This window comes from Heterodontus francisci, chromosome 1, assembly GCF_036365525.1.
Source record: "Heterodontus francisci isolate sHetFra1 chromosome 1, sHetFra1.hap1, whole genome shotgun sequence".
Lineage (NCBI taxonomy): Eukaryota > Metazoa > Chordata > Chondrichthyes > Heterodontiformes > Heterodontidae > Heterodontus > Heterodontus francisci.
In genome coordinates, this window is record NC_090371.1 from 117,217,489 (window position 1) to 117,239,220 (window position 21,732).

Here is a 21,732-nt window from a genome sequence, read left to right on the forward strand (position 1 = left end):
TCTGAAATAATGTTGTAGTTCAAGTTTCCACTCCAACTCAATGCATAAGTACAATGTAAAATTGTTCCTGAACCAGTGCAATCAAGCAGTAGTTTGAGAATGTAGTTGTTTTCTATCTTACATTAAAAAATATTCTGTGATTTATTTAAGAGTGGTCACCTGGTAAAGTTTTATTAATACAACTGAAAATGGGTTTATCACAAAAATAAGCATTTTTAATCAGCTCACCAACTGTGAGTAACTGATTTTAAATAACTGAAAATGACTTTAAAAACTGTATAGAATCATTTAATAGTCATATTGGTGCATGGTAGTCATTCTCTTAGTACATTAATTGTGTTTTAATATTTAAAAGCTATGAAGATGCCTTTGTGCCTAAAAGAAAAACTTAATTTTTAGAGCTTCCTCAAAGGCCCACAAATGATTGCAATTAGCGGAAACTCACCATGATGACTACTTTGATTGGGGGTGTGGCTGGTTTCCAACACGATGTTTTTTAAACTTTCACAAAAAAATCACAGAAACTTGATTTGCGCTAAATGTAACTTGCGCTTGAAATTCCATGATCTTTTGTGCTGGTTTGGCTAATGTTAGCAGAATTGTTCCAGCAATAGCAGCACAGTCTAATGGAAACTCTACCCAATATGTTATTGGGTTGAACAATGGAAGATGAAACTTAATGCAAACAAAGTACTACATTCAGGAAAAAAAAGATAGGCAATTAATACTCCATAAATGACGCCAAAATGACTAAACATGTAGTTGAAAGAATGCTGCAAAGTGTCAACTTAACAGTACAGAGCCCATACAGAGCAGTAATCAACAAAGCAAAGAAAATGTTGAACTCATTGCCAAAGTAATAGAATACAAGAAAAAGGAATTGGTGTTCAAACTGTAGAGTGCTCTGGTCAGATTGCACATTGAGTACTGTGTCCATTTCTGGTTCCTGAGAAACAAGAGAGACATTTAAGTGCAGAAAAGAGCCACAAGGCTGCTTCCTAGTGCCAGGGGTCTGAGTTATGAGCAAAGACTGGAGAGACTCAAGCTTTTCAGCTCAGAAAGGAGGCATCTGAGAAGTGACCTTATGGAAGTATATAAGATTGTAAATGGTATGGAAAAAGTTAATCCAAGATACTACTTTAATTAAACTGTGGGAGAGGAAAAAGTACAAAGATTAAAGCTAGCAAAAAGCAACTTTAGGATTGATATCCTAAGTTCTTCATCACACAGAAAGTAATCAACATGTGGAATTGGCTTCCAGGCAGTCGTGGAGGCAAAAACCTCAGAATCATTTCAGAAACAATTTGAGACAGCAGGTGGAGGAGTGTAGGGTAATTGGATGGATGGATTTTTTTCATGGAATGTGGGCATCGTTGGCAAGGCCAGCATTTGTTGCCATCCCTAATTGCCCATGACAACTGCATGGCTCGCTAGACCATTTCAGAAGGCAGTTCAGAGTCAACCACATTGCTGTGGGTCTGGAGTCATAGGTAGACCAGACCAGGTAATGATGGCAGATTTCCTTCCCTAAAGGACATAGAGAACCAGATGGGTTTTTACAACAATCGATGGTAGTGCCATGTGCCATTACTAAGACTAGCTTTCAATTCCAGATTTTTATTAATTAATTGAATTAAAATTCCACCAGCTGTCATGGTGGAATTTGAACCAATGCCCCCAGGGCACTAGCCTGGTCTTCTGGATTACTAGTCCAGTTACATTACCACTACACCACCATCTCCCCTGCACTAATGGGCATTTCACACTTATAATAATCTATTAACGATCCAATGTTATAACCCTGCCTTCTGCAGGCTCATAAAGGATGACAAAATTTATATTCAATTTTACTTCTTATGTGTCATAAATGGAATTCAAAATCAAATAGAAAAACTTGCACTTATATAGAGCCTTTCATGACCTCATGGTCAGCAAATGAAGTACTTAATCAGTGTTGTAATATAGGGTAAAGTGGAAGCCTATTTGTGTGCAGCAGGTCTCACAAACACCAATGAGTTAAATGATCAGATCATTTGCTTTTAGTGATGTTAAGTTAAATGTTGGACAGAACACCAGGAAAAGTCCCCTGCTCTTCTTCGAAAAGTGCCACAGCATCTTTTACTTCCATCTGAGAGGGAGATGGGGCCTTGATTTGCCATCTCATCTGAAAGCTGACATCTCTGATATTGCTGTATTTCCTCAGTACTGCATTGGTACTGGCTTGAACCTGCAACTTCTGACTTGGAGGGGAACATGTTACCACTGAACCACGGCTGACATCTGCTATAGTTGAGTGGCATGTACGTAAATAATACTTAGTCCTTTTGTTGATAAATCCAAACTGCCACTAAGATTTTGTTCAAAGTTATTAGATAGAATGTCTGCTTTAGCAAATATTTCCTTGTAGCTACAGCAGAGAAATCAAAAGGAAAATGCCACCTGGTAAACACTTAAAAGCATGGCATGCAATGGATGGAATATGGTTGAAAATTTCTATATTCATGGGAAGATTATTTTTCACAGCAGCTTAATTAACTATTTCTTGACACAGCCACCTGATCCATATTACTTACACAGTTAATGAATGTAGTATAGATTTTAGCAAAAGTCTAATTAAAAGCCTCCTACATCAGTTCTATATTTAGGATCCTACAGTTTAAATGGAAAACTAGCCAAACACCACCGTTGAATGACAGTTTTGCACTTAACTACCCTATACGACACAGGTACAGAATATACACAACTCAAGTTGAATCTGGTTCACCAAATAATCTATACCAGAATATCAACATTTTCTTTGTTTGCGCTATTTTGCAGGGGTGGGAGGTAATGGAAAGAAAATTGAATTATCGTCTTCCACTTGATGCACGCAACAACTATCATTGACCAGGAAACATTGGTGGTTCTGATATAAGAAAGAAAGAAGTGGCAAAGTGACAGAAAAACAGAGGAAAATAATGAAAGGAAAAGGAGAGAAAATGAAGAAATAAAAAAAAACTTAATAAAAATTAAAAACAATACAAATTGCATACAGCAATATTGAAGGTGAAATTCCTCTTTAAAAAAAAACCTAGAAATTGACTGTTTCTCTCTGCAACCAATGAGATTGAAGGGATGTGTGCATGAAACATGCAATTTCTACAAATTAAATTTTGTTAATGGGTCATTAGTTGCAGAGAAAATAGGCATTTTCCATTTTCATTAAAGCAAGAATTACACTGTCAAACTGTGTATGAGAACACAACTCAGCTTGGAAACCATATATAGTTCTTTCAGCCACAGCTCTGCTTGAGAGCTTTTAATTTATTCATTTATGGCACATGAGCATCAAAGGCATGGCCAGCTTTTCATGCCCTTGAGAAAGTAGTGGTGAGCCACGTTCTTGACCGTAATAGACCGTATGGTGAAGGTACTCCCATAGCGGCAACAGGTAAGGAGTTCCAGGATTTTAACCCAGCAATGATGAAGAAATGGCAAGATAATTCCAAGTTAGGATAGTGTGTGACTTGGAGGGAAATCTGCAGATGGTAGTGTTCCCATGCACCAGCTGCCTTATCCTTCTAGTTGGTAGAGGTCACAGGTTTGGATGGTGCTGCCAAAGGAGCCTTGGCAAGTAACTACAATGCATTTTGTAAACTGTACATACACACTGTCGCCACTATGCACCAGTGGTGTATAAACTGAATGTTTAAGGTGGTAAATGGGGTGCTAACCAAACAAGATGCTTTGTCTTGGTGTGAAGCTTCTTCAGTATTGTTGCCACTACACTCGCCCGTGCAAGTGGCGAGTATTCCATCACACTCTTGACTTGTGCTTTGTAGGTGATAGAAAGGCCTTACAGAGTGAAGTAGTGAGTCACTTACTGCAGAATATCCAACCTCTGACCTGCTCTTGTAGCCACAATATTCATGTGACTGATTCAATTAAGTTTCTGCACAATAGTGCCCCCCCCCTCAGAATGTTGATTTTGGGGGATTCAACAAAGGTAATGCTATTGAATATCATGAGGAGGTGATTAGACTCTCTCTTATTGGAGATGCTCATTGTCTGTACTTGCGTGGTGTGACTGTTACTTGCCACTTACCAGCCCAAGCATGGATGTTGCCCAGGTCTTGCTGCATGCAGGCATAGACTGCTCCATTATCAGCAAAGGCAGTCCACAAAACCAACACTGGGAGGGGTGAGTTGGACGGGGAAGAGATTGGCAAGATTAGCTCCCAGCAGGCGAGCTGGGCTAGAAATTTGGGCTCGAGTGTAGGACTATCTTTTATTCGTTTTATGGAATATGGGCATCGCTGGCCACCAGCATTCATTGCCCATCCATAATTGCCCTTGAGAAGGTGGTGGTGAGCTGCCTTCTTAAACCACTGCAGTCCATGAGGGATTGGCACACCCACTGTGCTATTAGGAAGGGGGTTCCAGGATTTTGACCCAGCAACAGTGAAGGAACTACGATATAGTTCCAAGTCAGGATGGTGTGTGGCTTGGAGGGGAACTTGCAGGTGGTGTTGTTCCCACTCAACTGCTGCCCTTGTCCTTCTCAGTGGTAGAGGTCACGGGTTTGGAAGGTGCTGCCTGAGTAGCCTTGGTGCGTTGCTGCAGTGCATCTTGTAGATGGTACACACTGCTGCCACTGTGCATCAGTGGTGGAGGGAGTGAATGTTTGTGCACAGGATGCCAATAAAGTGGGTTGTTTTGTCCTGGATGGAGTTGAGCTTCTTGAGTGTTGTTGGAGCTGCATCCATCCAGGCAAGTGGAGAGTATTCCATCACACTTCTGACTTGTGCCTTGTAGATGGTGGACAGGCTTTGGGGAGTCAGGAGGTAAGTTAATCGCCGCAGGATTCCTAGCCTCTGACCTGCTGTAGTAGCAACGGTATTTATATGGCTACTCCAGTTCAGTTTCTGGTCAATGGTAACCCCAGGCATGTTGATAGTGGGGGATTCAATGATCGTAATGCCGTTGAATGTCAAAGGAGATGGTTAGATTCTCTCTTGTTGGAGATGGTCATTGCCTGGCACTTGTGTGGCGCAAATGTTACTTGTCACTTATCAGCCCAAGCCTGGATATTGTCCAGGTCTTGCTGCATTTTGACACAGACTGCTTCAGTATCTGATGAGTCGCGAATAGTGTTGAACATTGTGCAATCATCAGCAAACATCCCACTTCTGACCTTATGAACGAAGCAAGGTCATTGATGAAGCAGCTCAAGATAGTTGGGCCTCAGACACTAACCTGAGGAACTCCTGCAGTGATGTCCTGGAGCTGAGATGATTGACCTCCAACAACCACAACCATCTTCCTTTGCGCTAGGTACAATTCCAACCAGCGGAGAGTTTTCCCCCGATTGCCATTGACTCCAGTTTTGCTAGGGCTCCTTGATGCCATACTTGGTCAAATGCTGCCTTGATGTCAAGGGCAGTCACTCTCACCTCACCTCTTGAGTTCAGCTCTTTTGTCCATATTTGAACCAAGGCTGTAATGAGGTCAGGAGCTGAGTGGCCCTGGCGAACCCCAAACTGAGCATCACTAAGCAAATGCTGCTTGATAGCACTGTCAATGACACCTTCCATCACTTTACTGATAATCTAGAGTAGACTGATGGGGCGGTAATTGGCCAGGTTGGATTTGTCCTGCTTTTTGTGCACAGGACATACCCGGGCAATTTTCCACATTGTCAGGTCAATGTCAGTGTTGTAGCTGTACTGGAACAGCGTGGGTAGGGGCAGTTGGAGTTGTTGCTGCAAAGGAGGGAATGATAAATGCCTCGAAAGACCCTTCAGAGGATGTCATGAGAGGCATAGAGGTACCTAAGAGGGAATGAACACAGGGACAGCAGCAGGAAAGTAGGAAGGTAAAGGAGTACTGAAGGTTTGGGGTATGGATTTGGGAGGGCAGAGTACCCGAGAGGAGAGAAATGAAAGAAGGCATGTTGACAGGGAGATAGAAAGAAAATTAGTAAAGAGGGGTAGAAAAGAAAGGTGGAATTCGCAGTTATGGGCTCAGTTCCTAGGGGCACCTGAAATGCATAAATGAATGGACACAAGGAAAATCCAAGCTACACAGGCTCGGTGGCAAAGCAATTATTAGGAGATATATGTATCCTTGTAGTAGTTGGGAAATAGGGAGCAGACAACAGGAGGGAGTCCATATTTGAAGTCAGTAGTCCTGTGATGGGATAAACTTCATAGAGACAGTCTGGCAGGGGACTGAAGTCCAGAAGCTATTTAAAGGGTAGTGTATTACAGGACACACGTGGAGGTGCTTTTGCACCCACCTCCTGCCTATTTGGATCCATTTCCACTAAGCTGCTGCCCACCAATTATCCTAGACCCATAGGTAACAGAGAGTGTAAATGGTTCCCTTCCATCAGGCACTATTTTGACTTGCTTTTCAACTGCAAGTCATAGAATCATAGAATGATACAGCAACAAAAGGAGGCCATTTGTCATGCCAATGCTGGCTCTTTGAAATTGCTATCAAAATAGTCCCACACCCTGATTCTTTCCCATTATCCTGCAAAATGTATCCTTTCAGGTATTTATCCAATTCCCTTAGTAAGTTATTCTTGCATCTGCTTCCACCACCCTTTCAGGCAGTGCATTCCAGATCATAACAGCTCACAATGTAAATTTTATTTACCTCATGTCACCTCTGGTTCTTTGCCAATTACCTTAAATCTGTGTCATCAGGTTACCGACTCTTCTGCCACTGTAAACAGCTCTTCCTTATTTACTCTGTCAAAACCCTTCAAGATTTTGAACACCGCTATCAAATCGTCCTGTAACCTACTCTGTTCCAAGCAGAATAACCTTAATTTCGCTAGTTTCTCCACATAAATGAAGTCTCACATCCCTGGTACAATTTTAGTAAATATCCTAAGCATCCTCTCGAAGACCTTGGCATCCTTCCCAAAATGTGGTGCCCTGAGGTGGCTACAATACTCCAGCTGGGGCCTAACCTGTGTTTTATACAGGTTTAGCATAACGTTTTTGCTTTTTTACTCTATGCCACTATTTCTAAAGCCAAGAATGCCTTTTTAACAACCTGCTCAACTTGTCCTCCCACTTTCAAAATTTGTGTATATACATCCTGCACTGCCTTTAAAATTGCATTATCTCTGTGTTAAATTTCATCTGCCATGTGTTTGTCTGTTTTACGAGTCTATGTCCTCCCGTTACTATCCTCCACATTACACTTCAGAGGGAAAAAAGTCTTAGGCATGAAGCCTCATTAAAACTTTTAAATGAGAGACCTACCTCTGGAGATCAGGTTGTTTGCTCAACCCTCACCCCCATCCTGCTTCTGTTAAAAATGGAAGTAGGTCGGTTCAAGGCAGATTGGGGTCAGCTTTGAATTTTGTAAAATTTTAACTTCCCCCAACTCACTTCACAGGTTTCTGGGTGGTAAAATTACCTGCTATGTCTTTGCTTGCCCTCGCAGATTGGGTAACCGCTTTGCGGAACACCTCCGCTCAGTCCGCAAGCATGACCCCGAGCTTCCGGTTGCTTGCCATTTCAACACCCCCCCCCTGCTCTCATGCTCACATCTCTGTCCTGGGATTGCTGCGGTGTTCCAGTGAACATCAACGCAAGCTCGAGGAACAGCATCTTATTTACCGATTAGGCACACTACAGCTTGCCGGACTGAACATTGAGTTCAATAATTTCAGAGCATGATGGGTCCCCCCTTTTTATGCTTAGTTATTTTTTTATTTTTTTATTTTTTATTTGGTTATTTCATTTTAGGTTTTTCAGTTTGTTAGTTTGTTTCCACTGTGTTTGCTCACTTTTTTTGTGTGTTTTTTTATGTTTGTGCTTGAGTGCTCTGTGCTTTACAGTCATTCACACCCTCTCTTTACTAACACTTTGTCTTTCAGCACACCATTAACATACCGTTCGTCTTTGTTCCATGACGTTCTGCTCAGTTATTCTCTGTGACCCTGTCTTATCAACACCTTCACCTTTGTTATCTCTTGCCCCACCCCCGCTTTACTTGCTTAAAACCTTTTACATTTCTAATATTTGTCAGTTCTGAAGAAGGGTCTCTGACCTGAAACGTTAACTCTGCTTCTCTCTGCACAGATGCTGCCAGACCTGCTGAGTATTTTCAGCATTTCTTGTTTTTATTTCAGATTTCCAGCATCTGCAGTATTTTGCTTTTATGTAAGTTTCTTCAGGTTGCTTTTGGAGAGTTTGGAATATTTAGTGGTACGCTTCCAGTCCCAGCTCATATGCACTCAGAATAGCTTTTTTAGTCATCTCATAATTTAACGAACTCTCATGGGACAACAGGGAATAAACTTCATGGGATTTTCCTGTTAATTTGCTTTGCAGTAGCAGGGTCCAGCCCTCTGCCGGCAACTTCAACTGTTTTTCAAGCTTTTCAAAAGAAATTAAAAATGTTTACATGCCCCCTCATCAAATTTGGTACCAATTGGAATAACTTTAATAGCTCAGTACTTGGTCCTGAGCTCGGGGTAATTCCCTCACTAGTGGTGCCTTCACTGGGTACATTGGGTCTTCCCCTATTCAGTTCAAGCTGCCTTAACTCTCTTTCCTCCTTCTCCTTCTGGAAAGCTCTTTCTTTCTCCATTTCTTGAAGTCTCTGTCCTCCTTCCATTCCTGGAATTCTTGCTCTAGTCTCCACTATTCTATCTGTGTCTTGGCTAATGTTATTCTGGCTGTTTCAATTCTAGGCCTGTCCCCAGTTCTTCAGTGTCAATTTCACAATGGTTGGCCACAAGTTTTAGGATTTCGGGTTTCGTCTCTTTTGGATGGACATTTATTTCTAAATGCCTAGCTATACTCTTTAACTCTTCAACAGGCTTTTAAACTGTCCCAAGTTACTTCACGCTGTTCTAGGAAGGTACTGGCCTCGAATGAGGACATTTTAGTACCCTAGCACTGAAACCATAAGAAACCTGTATTGAAGTTTTTAAATTATTGCTTCAGATCAATTGAGATCAATTTGGTTTCCCGCTTCCAATTTTCCATTGGTCTTTGGGCGTGATCCCAGACATAGAGCCCCCCAATTTCTGTTACGATCAGGTGAGGAAGGGTCAAAGGGCTTCCTCTTGTCCCCTTCCTTGCTTGGCCACAACAGGTTAATTTTTTTTTTAAGTGGATATATTTGCCAAATCAGTAAGTGTTTTACTATTTACATGCTATGATCATAAAAAGAACTAATCGGATAGGTTTTCTTGAGTTTAACAAAGAGCTTTATTGTATTTAAATCAATCTAAGTAAAATAACAAACTACTCTCCAACTTTCACACACACACACTCGAGGTTCACACACATACACACAAATAGGTTACAGAGTGGGGAAGGACAGATTGGTCGGATTAGAGTCCGAAGCAATTAATGAGGTATATAGTCTGTGTAGGGTGGTGACTCAGCTGGCTTCAGGCTGAATTTGGTGGTCCTGAGGCTTTCGGTTTGCAGATGTGGCCTGTTGGTTCGGTGATTCTCCTGGAGACAGCGATGTAGGTGATTTCCTTCATGGGGTCTCTGTCTGCAGCAGCGATAGGCCTGATTGGTTATGGCCAGTAGGCAGGGTTCGAAGATTGTAAGGTGGACTGCAGGGAAAGAGGATGGACCCCACTTGGGTCTTCTCTTGTCGTTGTCTAGCTGCTTGTCTCAGTTGCTGCAGAGAAAACACCAGCTTAAACACACAGATGGTGGGCCTGTCACATGACTATCACCCAGTGATTCAACATGATGACTATCAGTGTGTATTCCCTCTTACAACGTAATAGGTTCATGTCTAGGAATTCCCTTCTCTCAACCAGGGTCCCATTGTTCCTGTGATTAGGTTTGAGCGGTTCGTCTCCACCAGTTTAATGTCCCAAGTGATTAATGCCTTAATGTCTTGTTAATAGGAGCGGGACAGGTAGATCACTCAAATTCGCCAGGTCAGTGTTCTTGAGGGGACTAGGCAGACAACTCGTCTCCACCTCGATGCTTTGGAATGTATGGTACAGTGAAGCAAATTGCAGTGGCCAAGTTGGCTGCTGGCAGTGTCACATTTTATCTGTTTCATTCAGATTTCCAGCTGGTGGATTAAAATATCACCATCCAACACAGCACGTTTTTGTGACAGTATTATAAGCCTTTCAAATGTTTTATGGTAAAATGGAGTTAGATATAGATGTCATAGCACTGATGGAATACAGTGTATTTAAGTTCATACCTCACCAAACTTTTCCATCATATCTAGTCATTTTTATTGTAGGAGAAGCATCAATGTTTATTTCTTACCTGCAGACTGAACACTGTCTCTGGGGCTGAAGAGCAGTGAACATCACAATCACGGAATAATTACGAGGAGGGGCCTTCACAAACCTGCGGAATTTGTCACCATTCATTCGAATGACAGAACGTCTGGAGCTCCATTCCATTAGCTGTTCCACCTTTTCTGCCAGGAGGTTCTGACATAAAATAGGAAATAATGAGAATTAGGCAGGAAAATCTCTTACATCAATTATATGACTGTCATAAAATGCTGACTGTAGAAAGTATTACAGTCAAAATGGTGAAGGAAACAATTTAGATGGAAGTATTAACATACTGGTTAAAAAGAAATTCTAGAAAGCATGAAATATTTAGCCTCTAATCTATACATTTTAAAATAGAGAGAAAAGGAAATAATAATCATTATCAGAGTTAACAATGAGGCAGGTAGTAAAAGATTTTAGGAGGATACAGACTGGTGAAATGGGCAGACACAAATTGAATGCAGAGAAGTGTGAAGTGATATATTTTGTTAATGATAAGAGATAATATTAACTAATTGGTACAATTTTAAAGGGGGTGGAGGAACAGAGAGGCCTGAGGTTGTATGGACCACAAACCTTTGAAGCTGACAGGACAAGTTGAGAAGATGGATTAAAAGGCCTATGGGATCCTTGGCTTTATTAGTCGAGGTATAGAGTGCAAAAGCCAGAAGTTATTCTAAGCCTTTATAAAACACTGTCTAGGCCTCAGCTGGAATCTTATGTTCAAATTTTGGAAATGCACTTTGGAAAGGATCTCAAGGCCTTGGAGAGGCTGCAGAAGGGATTAGAATGGTACCAAGGACGAGGAACTTCGGTTACGTGGAGAAGCTGGGGATGTTCTCCCTAGAGTAGTGAAGGTTAACAGGACAGTTGATAGAGGTGTTCAAAATTATGAATGGTTTTGATAGAATAAATAAAGAGAAACTGATTTCAGTGGCAGAAGGTCAGTAACCAGAGGACACAGATTTAAGGTGATTGGCAAAAGAACCAGAGGCTACATACATGAGGAAACATTTTTTTAAACAGCAAGTCGTTATGATCTGGAATGCACTGCCTGAGAGCCACATATTTAGGTTTGCCAATGGCACAAAGATAGGCTACATTGTAAGCAGTGTAGATGGAGGCATAACATTACAAAGAGCTTTTGATAGATTAATTGAATGGGCAAAAGTGTGACAAAAGGATTTCAATGTAGGCAAATGTGAGGTCATCCACTTTGGACCTAAAAAGGACAAAACAGGGTACTTTCTAAATAGTGAAAATCTAGAAACAGTGGAGGTCCAAAGAGACTTGGGGGTCCATGTACATAGATCCATGAACAGCTACAGAAAATAATTAAAAAGGCTAATGGAATACTTACCTTTACATCTAGAGGACTAGAATACAAGGGGGTAGAAGTCATGCTTCAGGGGCTATACAAAGCCCTGGTTAGATCACACTTGGAGCACCCTGAGTAGTTCTTGTCACCACACTTTAAGAAAGATATATTGGCCTTACAGGAATGCAGTGTAGATTTACCAGAATCATACCTGGACCCCAAGGGTTAAATTACAAGGAGAGATTACACAACTAGGGTTGTATTCTCTGGAATTTAGATGATTAGAGATACAGCACTGAAACAGGCCCTTCGGCCCACCGAGTCTGTGCCGAACATCAACCACCCATTTATACTAATCCTACACTAATCCCATATTCCTACCAAACATCCCCACCTGTCCCTATATTTCCCTACCACCTACCTATACTAGTGACAATTTATAATGGCCAATTTACCCATCAACCTGCAAGTCTTTTGGCGTGTGGGAGGAAACCGGAGCACCCGGAGAAAACCCACGCAGACACAGGGAGAACTTGCAAACTCCACACAGGCAGTTTCCGGAATCGAACCCGGGTTCCTGGAGCTGTGAGGCTGCGGTGCTAACCACTGCGCCACTGTGCCGCCCTGATTAAGGGATGATTTGAGCAAAGTTTTAAAAATATTAAGGGGTACAGACAGGGTAAGCAGAGTGAAACAACTGCCACTGACTGGGGAGTCTAAGACTGGGGGCATAGTCTAAAACTTACAGCCAGACCTTTCAGGAGTGAAATTAGGAAACACTTCTACACACAATGGATGGTAATAGTTTGCTCTTTTCCGCAAGTGGCAATTGATGCTAGATCAATTGTTAAATTTAAAACTTGAGATTGATAGATTTTTGTCAACAAAGCTATTAAGGGATTTGGGGCAAAGGCAGGTATACGGAGTTAGGTCACACATCAGCCATGATCTCATTAAATGGTGGAACAGGCTCGAGGAGCTAAATGGCCTACTTTTGTTCTTAAGTTCCTATGAAAGGGTGGTGGAAGCGGATTCAATAATCACATTCAAAAGAGAATTGGTTAATTACTTGAATGGATGACAAATTACAGGGTTATTGGAAAGAGCAAGTTAATGGGATCAATTGGATAGCTTTACCAAAGAGCCAACACATGTATGAGCGGATGAATGACCTCCTTCTGTGCTGTCATCTTTCTATGATTCTATGAAGTCCTGGAAGTTCATGTCAGCAACCATTAATGAGTTGCTGCTCGTGGTAACTTTATCTCCTGATTGTATGACAATTCTTCACTCTGTTGACAACTGCCAGATTAGCAAATTGTGTGGAAAGTCAAATATGCAAGTACTGCAGTGAGAACGGGAATATTCCAGTTTCTTTATAAATTTTGTTTAAGATATGACTAAAGTATTATTCTACTGAAGTCAGGATACCTTCAAGAGTAAAACTTAAAAATGAATAAAACTCTTAGCTTTGTTTAAAAAAAAGGATCAGGAGATGGAGTCAGCTATTCTGCCAATTGACTCTGCAAATAAACAAATGGCCAGTCATCCTGTTTTTGGTGATGTAAATCACATCAAATTCATGCTTCACACTTGGCCAAATCATGATAAGATGCAGCATATTCAGATTTTTACCCATTTGATCCAAAAGCATGTTGGCTTAATTTATATTATAGCTGAGATAGATAAGCCATTTTGAATTTTCATTGAGACAGTTAGGTGAAGTACCAGATAAAAACCCATCAAATTGTGTACTTTTGCTTGTCATGTTAATTTTGTGACACTGGTATGTTATTGAGCATATTCGAAAGCAGTTGACAATCTGATGATAGAATGGGTTTGCATTCAATATGCCTGGCGAGGAGGCTTAGCTGGCAAGGTATAATGATGCCACAAACTTCTATACCAAGAAGGAAAAGGGGGAGAGTTTTCATTCAAAGTAGGAACTTTGTGTGACAGCTCTGCAGACCAATCCCTGTTACAGAGTTGAGGCAGGGGTCAGAGGTTAGTCTTTGTCTCTATATCTCTCTAAAGAAGTTAATGAATCTCAGGCAGTCAGAGACACAAAGAAAAATCTTGCTCTCTACTAGAGAGCAAGTATCTTGCTCAGCCAAAAGGATGAGTGACTCAAGCCTGAGGTATGAACATGTAGAAACTGTGAAAAGGTTTATGCCAGTTAGTTTAGGGACTACCTGTACTCGGGGGAACATTGAGTAATTTGTTTTTTCTTAAGAACACAAAAAATAATAGGAAATAAATGTATCTTAGTAAAAAAACTGCATTCTGTTCATTCATATAGTTCATAACTAAACAAGTTTGTTGGTGTGCAATCAGTCTTGTCTCACTAATGTGCGATCCCAGGGTTGTCCAACTTTTTTGTGTGGGGGTGGGGGGGGGACATGACAATTTTTGTCTTACACGGGGGGGCTGGTGAGACAATTTCTGAAAGTTAGAGGTATTTAAACGTTATCTTACTATTAATCAAAACATCAACAAATGTGCATTCTTGTGAAGAAGCTTTAAATGAGAAGATCAATTTATTGACTTACTTTCCCATCACTATGTTGAACACTGATTTAGTGCGATACCTGACATTTTTTTGCTTTCACAAGTGGTCAATACCTGCCCGCACACTTCTTGTAGTGATGAGGAGTATTCCAGATAGATATCCATCTGTCAGGAGTGATCTTGATCTCTCTCTCTGTCTTTCTCTCTCCCTGTGTTCCCCCCTCTCTGTGTTGTTCCCCACCCCCCCCCCCCGTGTTGTCCTCACTCTCTGTCTCCCCCTCTCTGCCCCCTTTCTTTCTCCTGTGTCCCTCACTCTCTATCTGTCTCTCTGTCCGCCCCCCCCTCTCTCTCTGTCTGCTCCTTCTCTCTCTCTCTCTGTTCCCCCCTCTCTTTCTGTTCCCCCGTGTCTCTTTGTTCCCTCTCTCTCTTTGTTTTTCCCCTCTCTCTATCTCTGTTTGCCCCCTTTCTCTCTTTGTTCTCTCTCTCTCTCTCTCTTTGTTCCCCCCGACCCCCACCCCAGCCTCTCTCTATCTCTCTCTCCCTCTCTGACAATTGCAAGGAGCAGGGGTGCTCAGTATAGCAGCTTTGTGGTTGGTCAGTTTGTTTAAAAACATTGCTCTGTGAGTTTCACAGCTGCTGAAGCAGGAACACGCTTCCCAACTTCAGACAGATTTGGAGTTTTCTGACTTTTTTTAAAAGCCCGCCAGAAAATCCCGAATCTGCCTGAAGTTGGGAAGCATGTTCCTGCTTCAGCAGCTGTCAGCTGTGAAACTGACAACGCAATGTTTTTGAAAAGGCCGGTCTGCAAGACAAAGGGAAATTTCCCATCTCCAGTCAAGGACCTCTGGCGAGGATGATGAACGGCCCCGACTACAGTTTACATCCATGGGCTGAATGAAAACCTTTGGCGAGCTGTATGTTGGACAGCCCTGTATCCAGTCTGCCTGGTGAGACTACAGAACACATAAGAAATCTTTTGTTATGATCTCTGGGTCATGCAATAATTTGCAAAGACAGTGAACTATAAAGGTGCTCTTCAGATTATTCGACAAATGATCCACTGACAGGAGTGACTAGTGACACCAGACTGTAGGGTATCTGGTGTGGGCACATGCATTTTAAACTAATAGGTGAACAGCAGGGCTAAATTCTCTTACTCTTTATTGGTGTCAGTGCCAGGACGAGGACATTTGCTGCTTCTTTGAATTAAAAATGAGCAATTCTTAAAAAAGAAATTGAGTCACAGCTTTTTTTGAATAAATGGTTCCTTGGTCAATGAATTTCTCCTGATCTTGTGGAAGCAATGTCAATGGGAATCACCATTAGGCAGAGATTGACTCGAGAGACCCTAGAAGTAGATTTGCAAATGTCACATTCAATACAGGATTATGAACCAAAATATTCACATTTCAAAGAAAATCTAGTTGTTATCTCTAATTGTATCAAATATCAGTTAATTGGGATATGGTAATGGTTGATGAACTGAAAGCTTTGATCAATTAGCTATACACATTTAAAAACAAGAAACTGCTTTCAGCAATGGCTGTCAACATAAAAAGATCATGTGTATGTTGTTCAACGCATCAAGCCTTTTTTTGTTACAGTCCTGATTTTTCCAAGATGGGAAAACTCACGTAAACTACAATTTAAATATGAAAGGGCAATAACAAAAGTATCGGGATTGATCTCCAAGCTGTGTTAATTTAGCGGACTTCAACCAAACTGCACACAGGGATGTTACAATTAACTCAGTATCTCTAGGTTAGGAAAGCAAAAGAAAATCATCCAGAGTTCCCTCCCCCAAATGTTCTCCAGTCACATTTGCCAGGTGGGCACTTCTACAGGCATTGATTACAGTCTATAATTTCACTGTGGGAAAAGCCAACATTATGTATGACACCTTTAAAGAAACAATCTTTTACATGGATAATAACCCAATAGTTTTCCCCTTAAGGAGGAAAGTATATTTGTGCATCTATGGAGGCTGAACAAATAATGCAGAATTAATTTAGAAAAGAAGCCTGGGAAGAGGCAAAGTAGCAGTTAAAGACTATCTGGAAGAGCTTTGTGCAAAGTGCAAAATACTAATTTCCCACTAATAACATCCCTTTTTGTTTGTACCCTCTCCAAAACTGTTGGTTGTAATCATACTGTGCAATAACAATAATCAACCCCTTCCATGTCCATATAAAATTCATTTGTCCAATGCGTGAAGTCATACAATAACTGATTAAAAATAAATAAAAATAAAATTAATTCACTCTCTAACAACATTGCTGTCACAGTGCACAATCACAGTTTGAAATCACCCAGTACTTTTGCTATCATTACTTAACATTGTAGACTATGTTTTCTGATCTTACCTTCCAGGCTTAATATGAAATGAAAATCTGGATGTACTTCAATTATCATTTTAAATACTTCAATGAGGTCCCTGTTGATTATCTTATTTCCAGACTGTAATGCTGAAACATCTCTAATCTCTCCTCACAGATCTTTACACACATTTAGGATCAGTCTTGTTATTCCTTTATGTACATTTTCCATTTCATGTGTATTCATCTCTAGATAGCCCTGCAGCCATTGCTCATGTCAGTTCTTGACTTGAAAGTTGATGCAAATTCCTCAACCAGCAGAGCTACCTCCTTCCTGCAAAGTATCTCATGTATCTGTGTGAAGTTCACAGGGCTACAGCAATTGTTTGTGCAGTTATAAATGGCATGGCCTGTCTTTTACTTTCCAATTGCATTGTTCAACATTGTAGAAACTTCAAATCATTAGTTGGCAATGTGAAGCTGGATCAGTAATTTATGTAAATCCTCAGGGGTATGTAATCACATAAGAACTGTAAACTGGATTGTTACAGCAGGAATATGAGATGCTTTGGAAGCCCAGACAGAGCACAGACTAGATTTTGCTCTTGAGGAGTGTATCGGTTTATACAAGATCATGGAATGTTAAATGGCACAAGAAAAAGCCAACTCTACTACATTCATGCTTTTTATAAAGCTTTTCACCAAGTACCTCACGTGGCCCTCAAGAAAAAACATCAAGCCACTTCAGCACCATCATCACTGACTTATTCACCATCAAGATCTTGGAGGTCACCATTGGCCTGAATCATAATTAGATCAATCACATCAACACCACCTCTACAAAAGCATGGTTGAAGCTGGGTACTCTGTAATGACTAACTCACCTCATGATGCCTCAAAGTATCTCCACCATCTACGAGACACAAGATGGAATGTTCACCACTTGTCTGGATGGATGCAACCATACAAAAAGCATTTGGCTTGACTGGTGCCCTTTCCATTGGTCCAGATTTTGAAGGCATCTATTTCAGATCTCCCACTCAAGAAAGTTGGAGTCATATCATCATGGAGCAATTGCAGGATTGTGATGAAGTTTCTTGGACATCCAAATCTTTGGAACACAATCCACAGAGTCTCACAATTTACTGAGTCAAATGCTTTGGTCAGCTCAATGAATGCAATGAAGAGTTCCTGGTGTTGTTCTTGACATTTTTCTTGGAAATGTCTGGCAACAAAGACCATTTCAGAGTTTCCTCTGGAAGGTCGAAAGCCACACTGTGCCTCTGGAAGGATTTCTTCAACCATAGGAAGTAGGTAATTCAGGAGAATGCGTGTCAGAATATTTCCTGCTGTGGACAAGAGGGAAATACCTCGATAGTTTCCACAGTACGATTTATCTCCCTTTTTAAATATAGTTACAATTGCTGCATTCCTGAAGTTGGAAGTGTTCGTAGGGGAGAAAGTTCTTTTTCTTCCCAAATCCATGGGATGAGTGTATGGAGTCTTGATGTGAGCAAAAGCCCACCAGCTTTGAAGACCTCAGCTGGAATACCATTGGGGCCACAGGCTTTGTTGTTTATCATCCGTTTGATTGCTTGTTGCAACTTTCCCATCGATGGTGGTTCACCGATGGATTCTACCATAGGGTACTGGGGGATAGCCTGAAGACTGTGAGCTGCCACTGTGGATTCACGGTTAAGGAGTTGTTGAAAATGTTCTTTCCAGCGTTGACGTTGTCATTCTTCGCAAGAGAGACACAATCCTGTGAGCAAAGGGGATTTTGTCCATTTGACCTTGGTCTATAAATGTCCCTGGTGGCTTCAAAAAAGCTTCCCATGTCATGATGGTCGGCATATTGTTGGATCTCTCGGGCTTTCTCTTCCCACCACTTGTCCTTTATCTTCCAGATTTGTCTTTGGGTGTCAGCCTTAAGCTATTGGAGCGCTGCCATCTTGACTTACAAACTTGGGTTGTTCTGCCAGGCAATGCAGGCTGCTCAATTTTGTTTCAGGAAGTCACATTACTTCAGCATCGTTTTCATCAAACCAGTCCTGGTGACGATGATGCTCGAACCCAATGGTCCAGATACAGGAGTCTGGTACAGCTGACTTTATTTTTTTCCACTGCTCTGAAATTGAGTTGGATGTGTGAAGACTTTCCAAATTGGTTGCGAGCTACACTTGGAATTCCACTCTTCAGTCGGGCTGCTTTAGGGCTGAGGCATTGATCTTCTTCTTCTTGGACTTTTGGGTCTTGTGATGCCTTGGTGCTAGGTGGATGTTCATCACCGATCGAACAAGTCGATGATCTGTCCAGCAGGCATCAGTCCCCCGCATGGATCGAGTGATACAGACATCACTTTGATCACAATGACATAATCCAGGACATGCCATTGCTTTGATCTAGGATGCCTCCATGTGATTTTGTTTTTGCCCTTCTGGGGGACCAGGATCAAGCAAGGCTGTGTGATCACCCACATACAATTTACAATCTAACTGACAGTGGTATTCACCTCATCAAAGATCAGCTGCCCTCTGGCGTGCGTATTAAATACCGCCTCGATGGAAAACTCTATAATCTCAGTTGCCTCCATACCAAAACTAAACTGACAACCATAGACATACATGGTCTACAGTTTGCGGATGACTGCAGTGTCATTCCCCACTCTGCACCAGATTTGCATGTCACTCTCAATCTCTTCAATTCTTCATACAAAAGACTCAGCCTGTCCTTGAATGTGCCCAAAACAAAACTCAATTTAGTATATTGTATTCTGTATTCGCTGCTCATACTGTGGTCAACTCGACTTTGCGAAGACCAAATGCAGATTGGGTGACTGCTTTGCGGAACACCTCCACTTAGTCCGCAAGCATGACCCCAAGCTTCTGGTTGCTTGTCATTTTAACTGACCACCCCACTCCCTTGCCAACATTTCTGACCTTGGCCTGCTGCAGTGTTCCAGTGAACCTCAATGCAAGCTCGAGGAACAGCACCTCATCTTCCAATTAGGCACTCTACAGCTTTCTGGACTCAACATTGAGTTCAACAATTTCAGAGCATGACTGCCTTTTTTATTTTATTTTATTTTTTAACCATGGGCCTGTCTTAAACTATTTTTTCAGGTTTTTGCTTTTGCCCAGAGCTATTCATTATTCTGCCATTAACACTCTCTCTGAACTAATGCTTTGTCTTTTAATACAACTATTAGCACTCCCTTTGGATTGTTCTTTGACATCTTTGTCATTTAATCTCTCCTGCCCTCTGTCCTATCATACATCTTCCCTTTTGTTTTTCTTCCCCCTCCCCCTTTTCACTTGCTCAAAGTTTATTACACGTCTAACCTTTGCCAGTTCTGATGAAAGGTCACAGACCTGAAACATTAACTCATTCTCTCTCCTCAGATGCTGCCAGACCTGCTGAGTGTTTCCAGCACTTTCTGTTTTTATTTCAGATTTTCAGCATCCACAGTAATTTGCTTCTATTTTAGCATGGATACTAAATTGGCTGAGTGACATGCAAAAAAGAGTAGTGGTGAACACTGGAGGAAGGCATACAGTGGGATTCCCCGGGTGGCAATGTTAGGACCCCTGCTTTGCCTGATATATATTAATGGCTTAGACATGGGTGTACAGGGCACAATTTAAAAATTTGCGCATTACACAAAACTTGCAAGTATTGTGAACTGTGAGAAGAATAGTCATAGTCTTCAAAAGAACATAGACTGGTGAAATGAGCAGACCCATGGCAGATGAAATTTAATGCAGAGAATTGAGAAGTGATATATTTTGGTGGGAAGAACCAGGAGAGGCAATATAAACTAAAGGGTACAATTCTAACGGGATTGCAGAAACAGAGAGGCCTGGAGTTACATGTGCACAAATCATTTAAGATGGCAATGCATGTTGAAAAAGTGCTTTTAAAAGCTTATGGGATCCTGGGCTTTATAAATAAAGGCATAGAGTACAAAGGCAAGGAAGTTATGATGAATCTTTATAAAACACTGGTTCGTCCATAATTGGAGCATTCGTCCAATTCTGGGCACCACACTTTAAGAAGGATATGAAGACTTTAGAGATGGCGCAGAAAAGATTTACAAGAAATAGTTCCAGGCATGAGGGACTTCGTTTATGAGCATAGATTGTAGAAGCTGGGGTTGTTCTTAGAGAAGAGAAGGTTGAGAGGAGATTTGACAGAGGTGTTCAGAATCATGAAGGGTCTAGACAGAATAGATAGCGAGGTACTGTTTCCATTGGCAGAAGGGTAAAAAACATAGTGCATAGAATTAAAGTGATTGGCAAAAGAACCAGAGGTAACATGAAGAAAACCTTTTTTATGCAGCAAGTGGTTAGGATCTGGAATGCACTGCCTGAGAGTGTGGTGGAGGCAGATTTAATCATGGCTTTCAAAAGGGAGTTGGATAAGCACCCAAAGGGAAAAAAACTGCATGGCTACGCGAAAAAGCGGTGGAGTGAGACTAGCTAAATTGTTCTTTCAGGGAGATAGCAAAGACTTTACGAGCCAAATGGCCTCCTTCTGTGCTGTACCATTCCATGGTTCTATGACCCAGCATCCACAGACCTTTGCGGGAAGAACTTACTGAGCTCTAATTTTAAGAGTATGCCCCTTGTTCTAGGTTCCTCCATCAAAGGAAATTGTTTTTCTGCCTCTCTACTATCAAATCCCTTTATCATTTTAAACATCTCATTTAGATCATCACTCAATCCTTTTAATTCAAGGGAATACAAATTGAACAACCTGTCCTCATAATTTAACCATTTAAGATGTAGAATCCGTGTTGTACACTCTCCAAGGCCACTATATCTTTCCTGAGCTATGGTGCCCGAAGCTGAACAAAGTATTCCAGATGGGGTCTGACCAGGTCTCTATACAACAGAAGCATAAACTTCCTCACTTCTGCATTCCAACCCACTTGATAAAATAGGCCAGTGTTCCATTATTCACTTTGATTCATTTTGTATCTGATTTCACGTGTTTGCACAAAGAAAATATTCTGATTTGCCTTTCTCAAATCCAAAGTGGATGACATCACACCTCCGCACATTGAACTCCATCGGTCATAGTTTTGCCCACTTTCCTTAATCTGTCAATGTCCCTTTGTAACGCCCTGCTCCCATCTGCAAAACTTACTGTCCTTGCTAGCTAAGTGTCATCTGGGTTGAGTTGGCATCCTTCCATCTACGAAAGATGATGGACATGCAGCAAAGAATCTATTTAGGTGGGGTGACTTCTCTTGGTGCACATTTGCTGATGTCTGTGAAGGCCAATCCTTGAGAGGCAGGTTCTGCCACAAG

The 21,732-nt window shown here is 41.4% G+C and overlaps 1 protein-coding gene across 2 annotated transcripts in view; it reads right to left on the reverse strand.

Annotated features, from left to right (window-relative positions):
* The window catches only part of tusc3 (tumor suppressor candidate 3), a 650,020-nt gene that overhangs the window by 410,108 nt on the left and 218,180 nt on the right, over positions 1–21,732 (reverse strand). The window contains exon 2 of one of the 2 annotated variants that reach the window (XM_068056826.1): positions 10,347–10,432. In XM_068056826.1, coding sequence (XP_067912927.1) covers positions 10,347–10,432 — 86 coding nt within the window. Of the gene's footprint in view, positions 1–10,262; positions 10,433–21,732 lie in introns of both variants that reach the window. The other variant, XM_068056758.1, reaches the window with a different exon arrangement.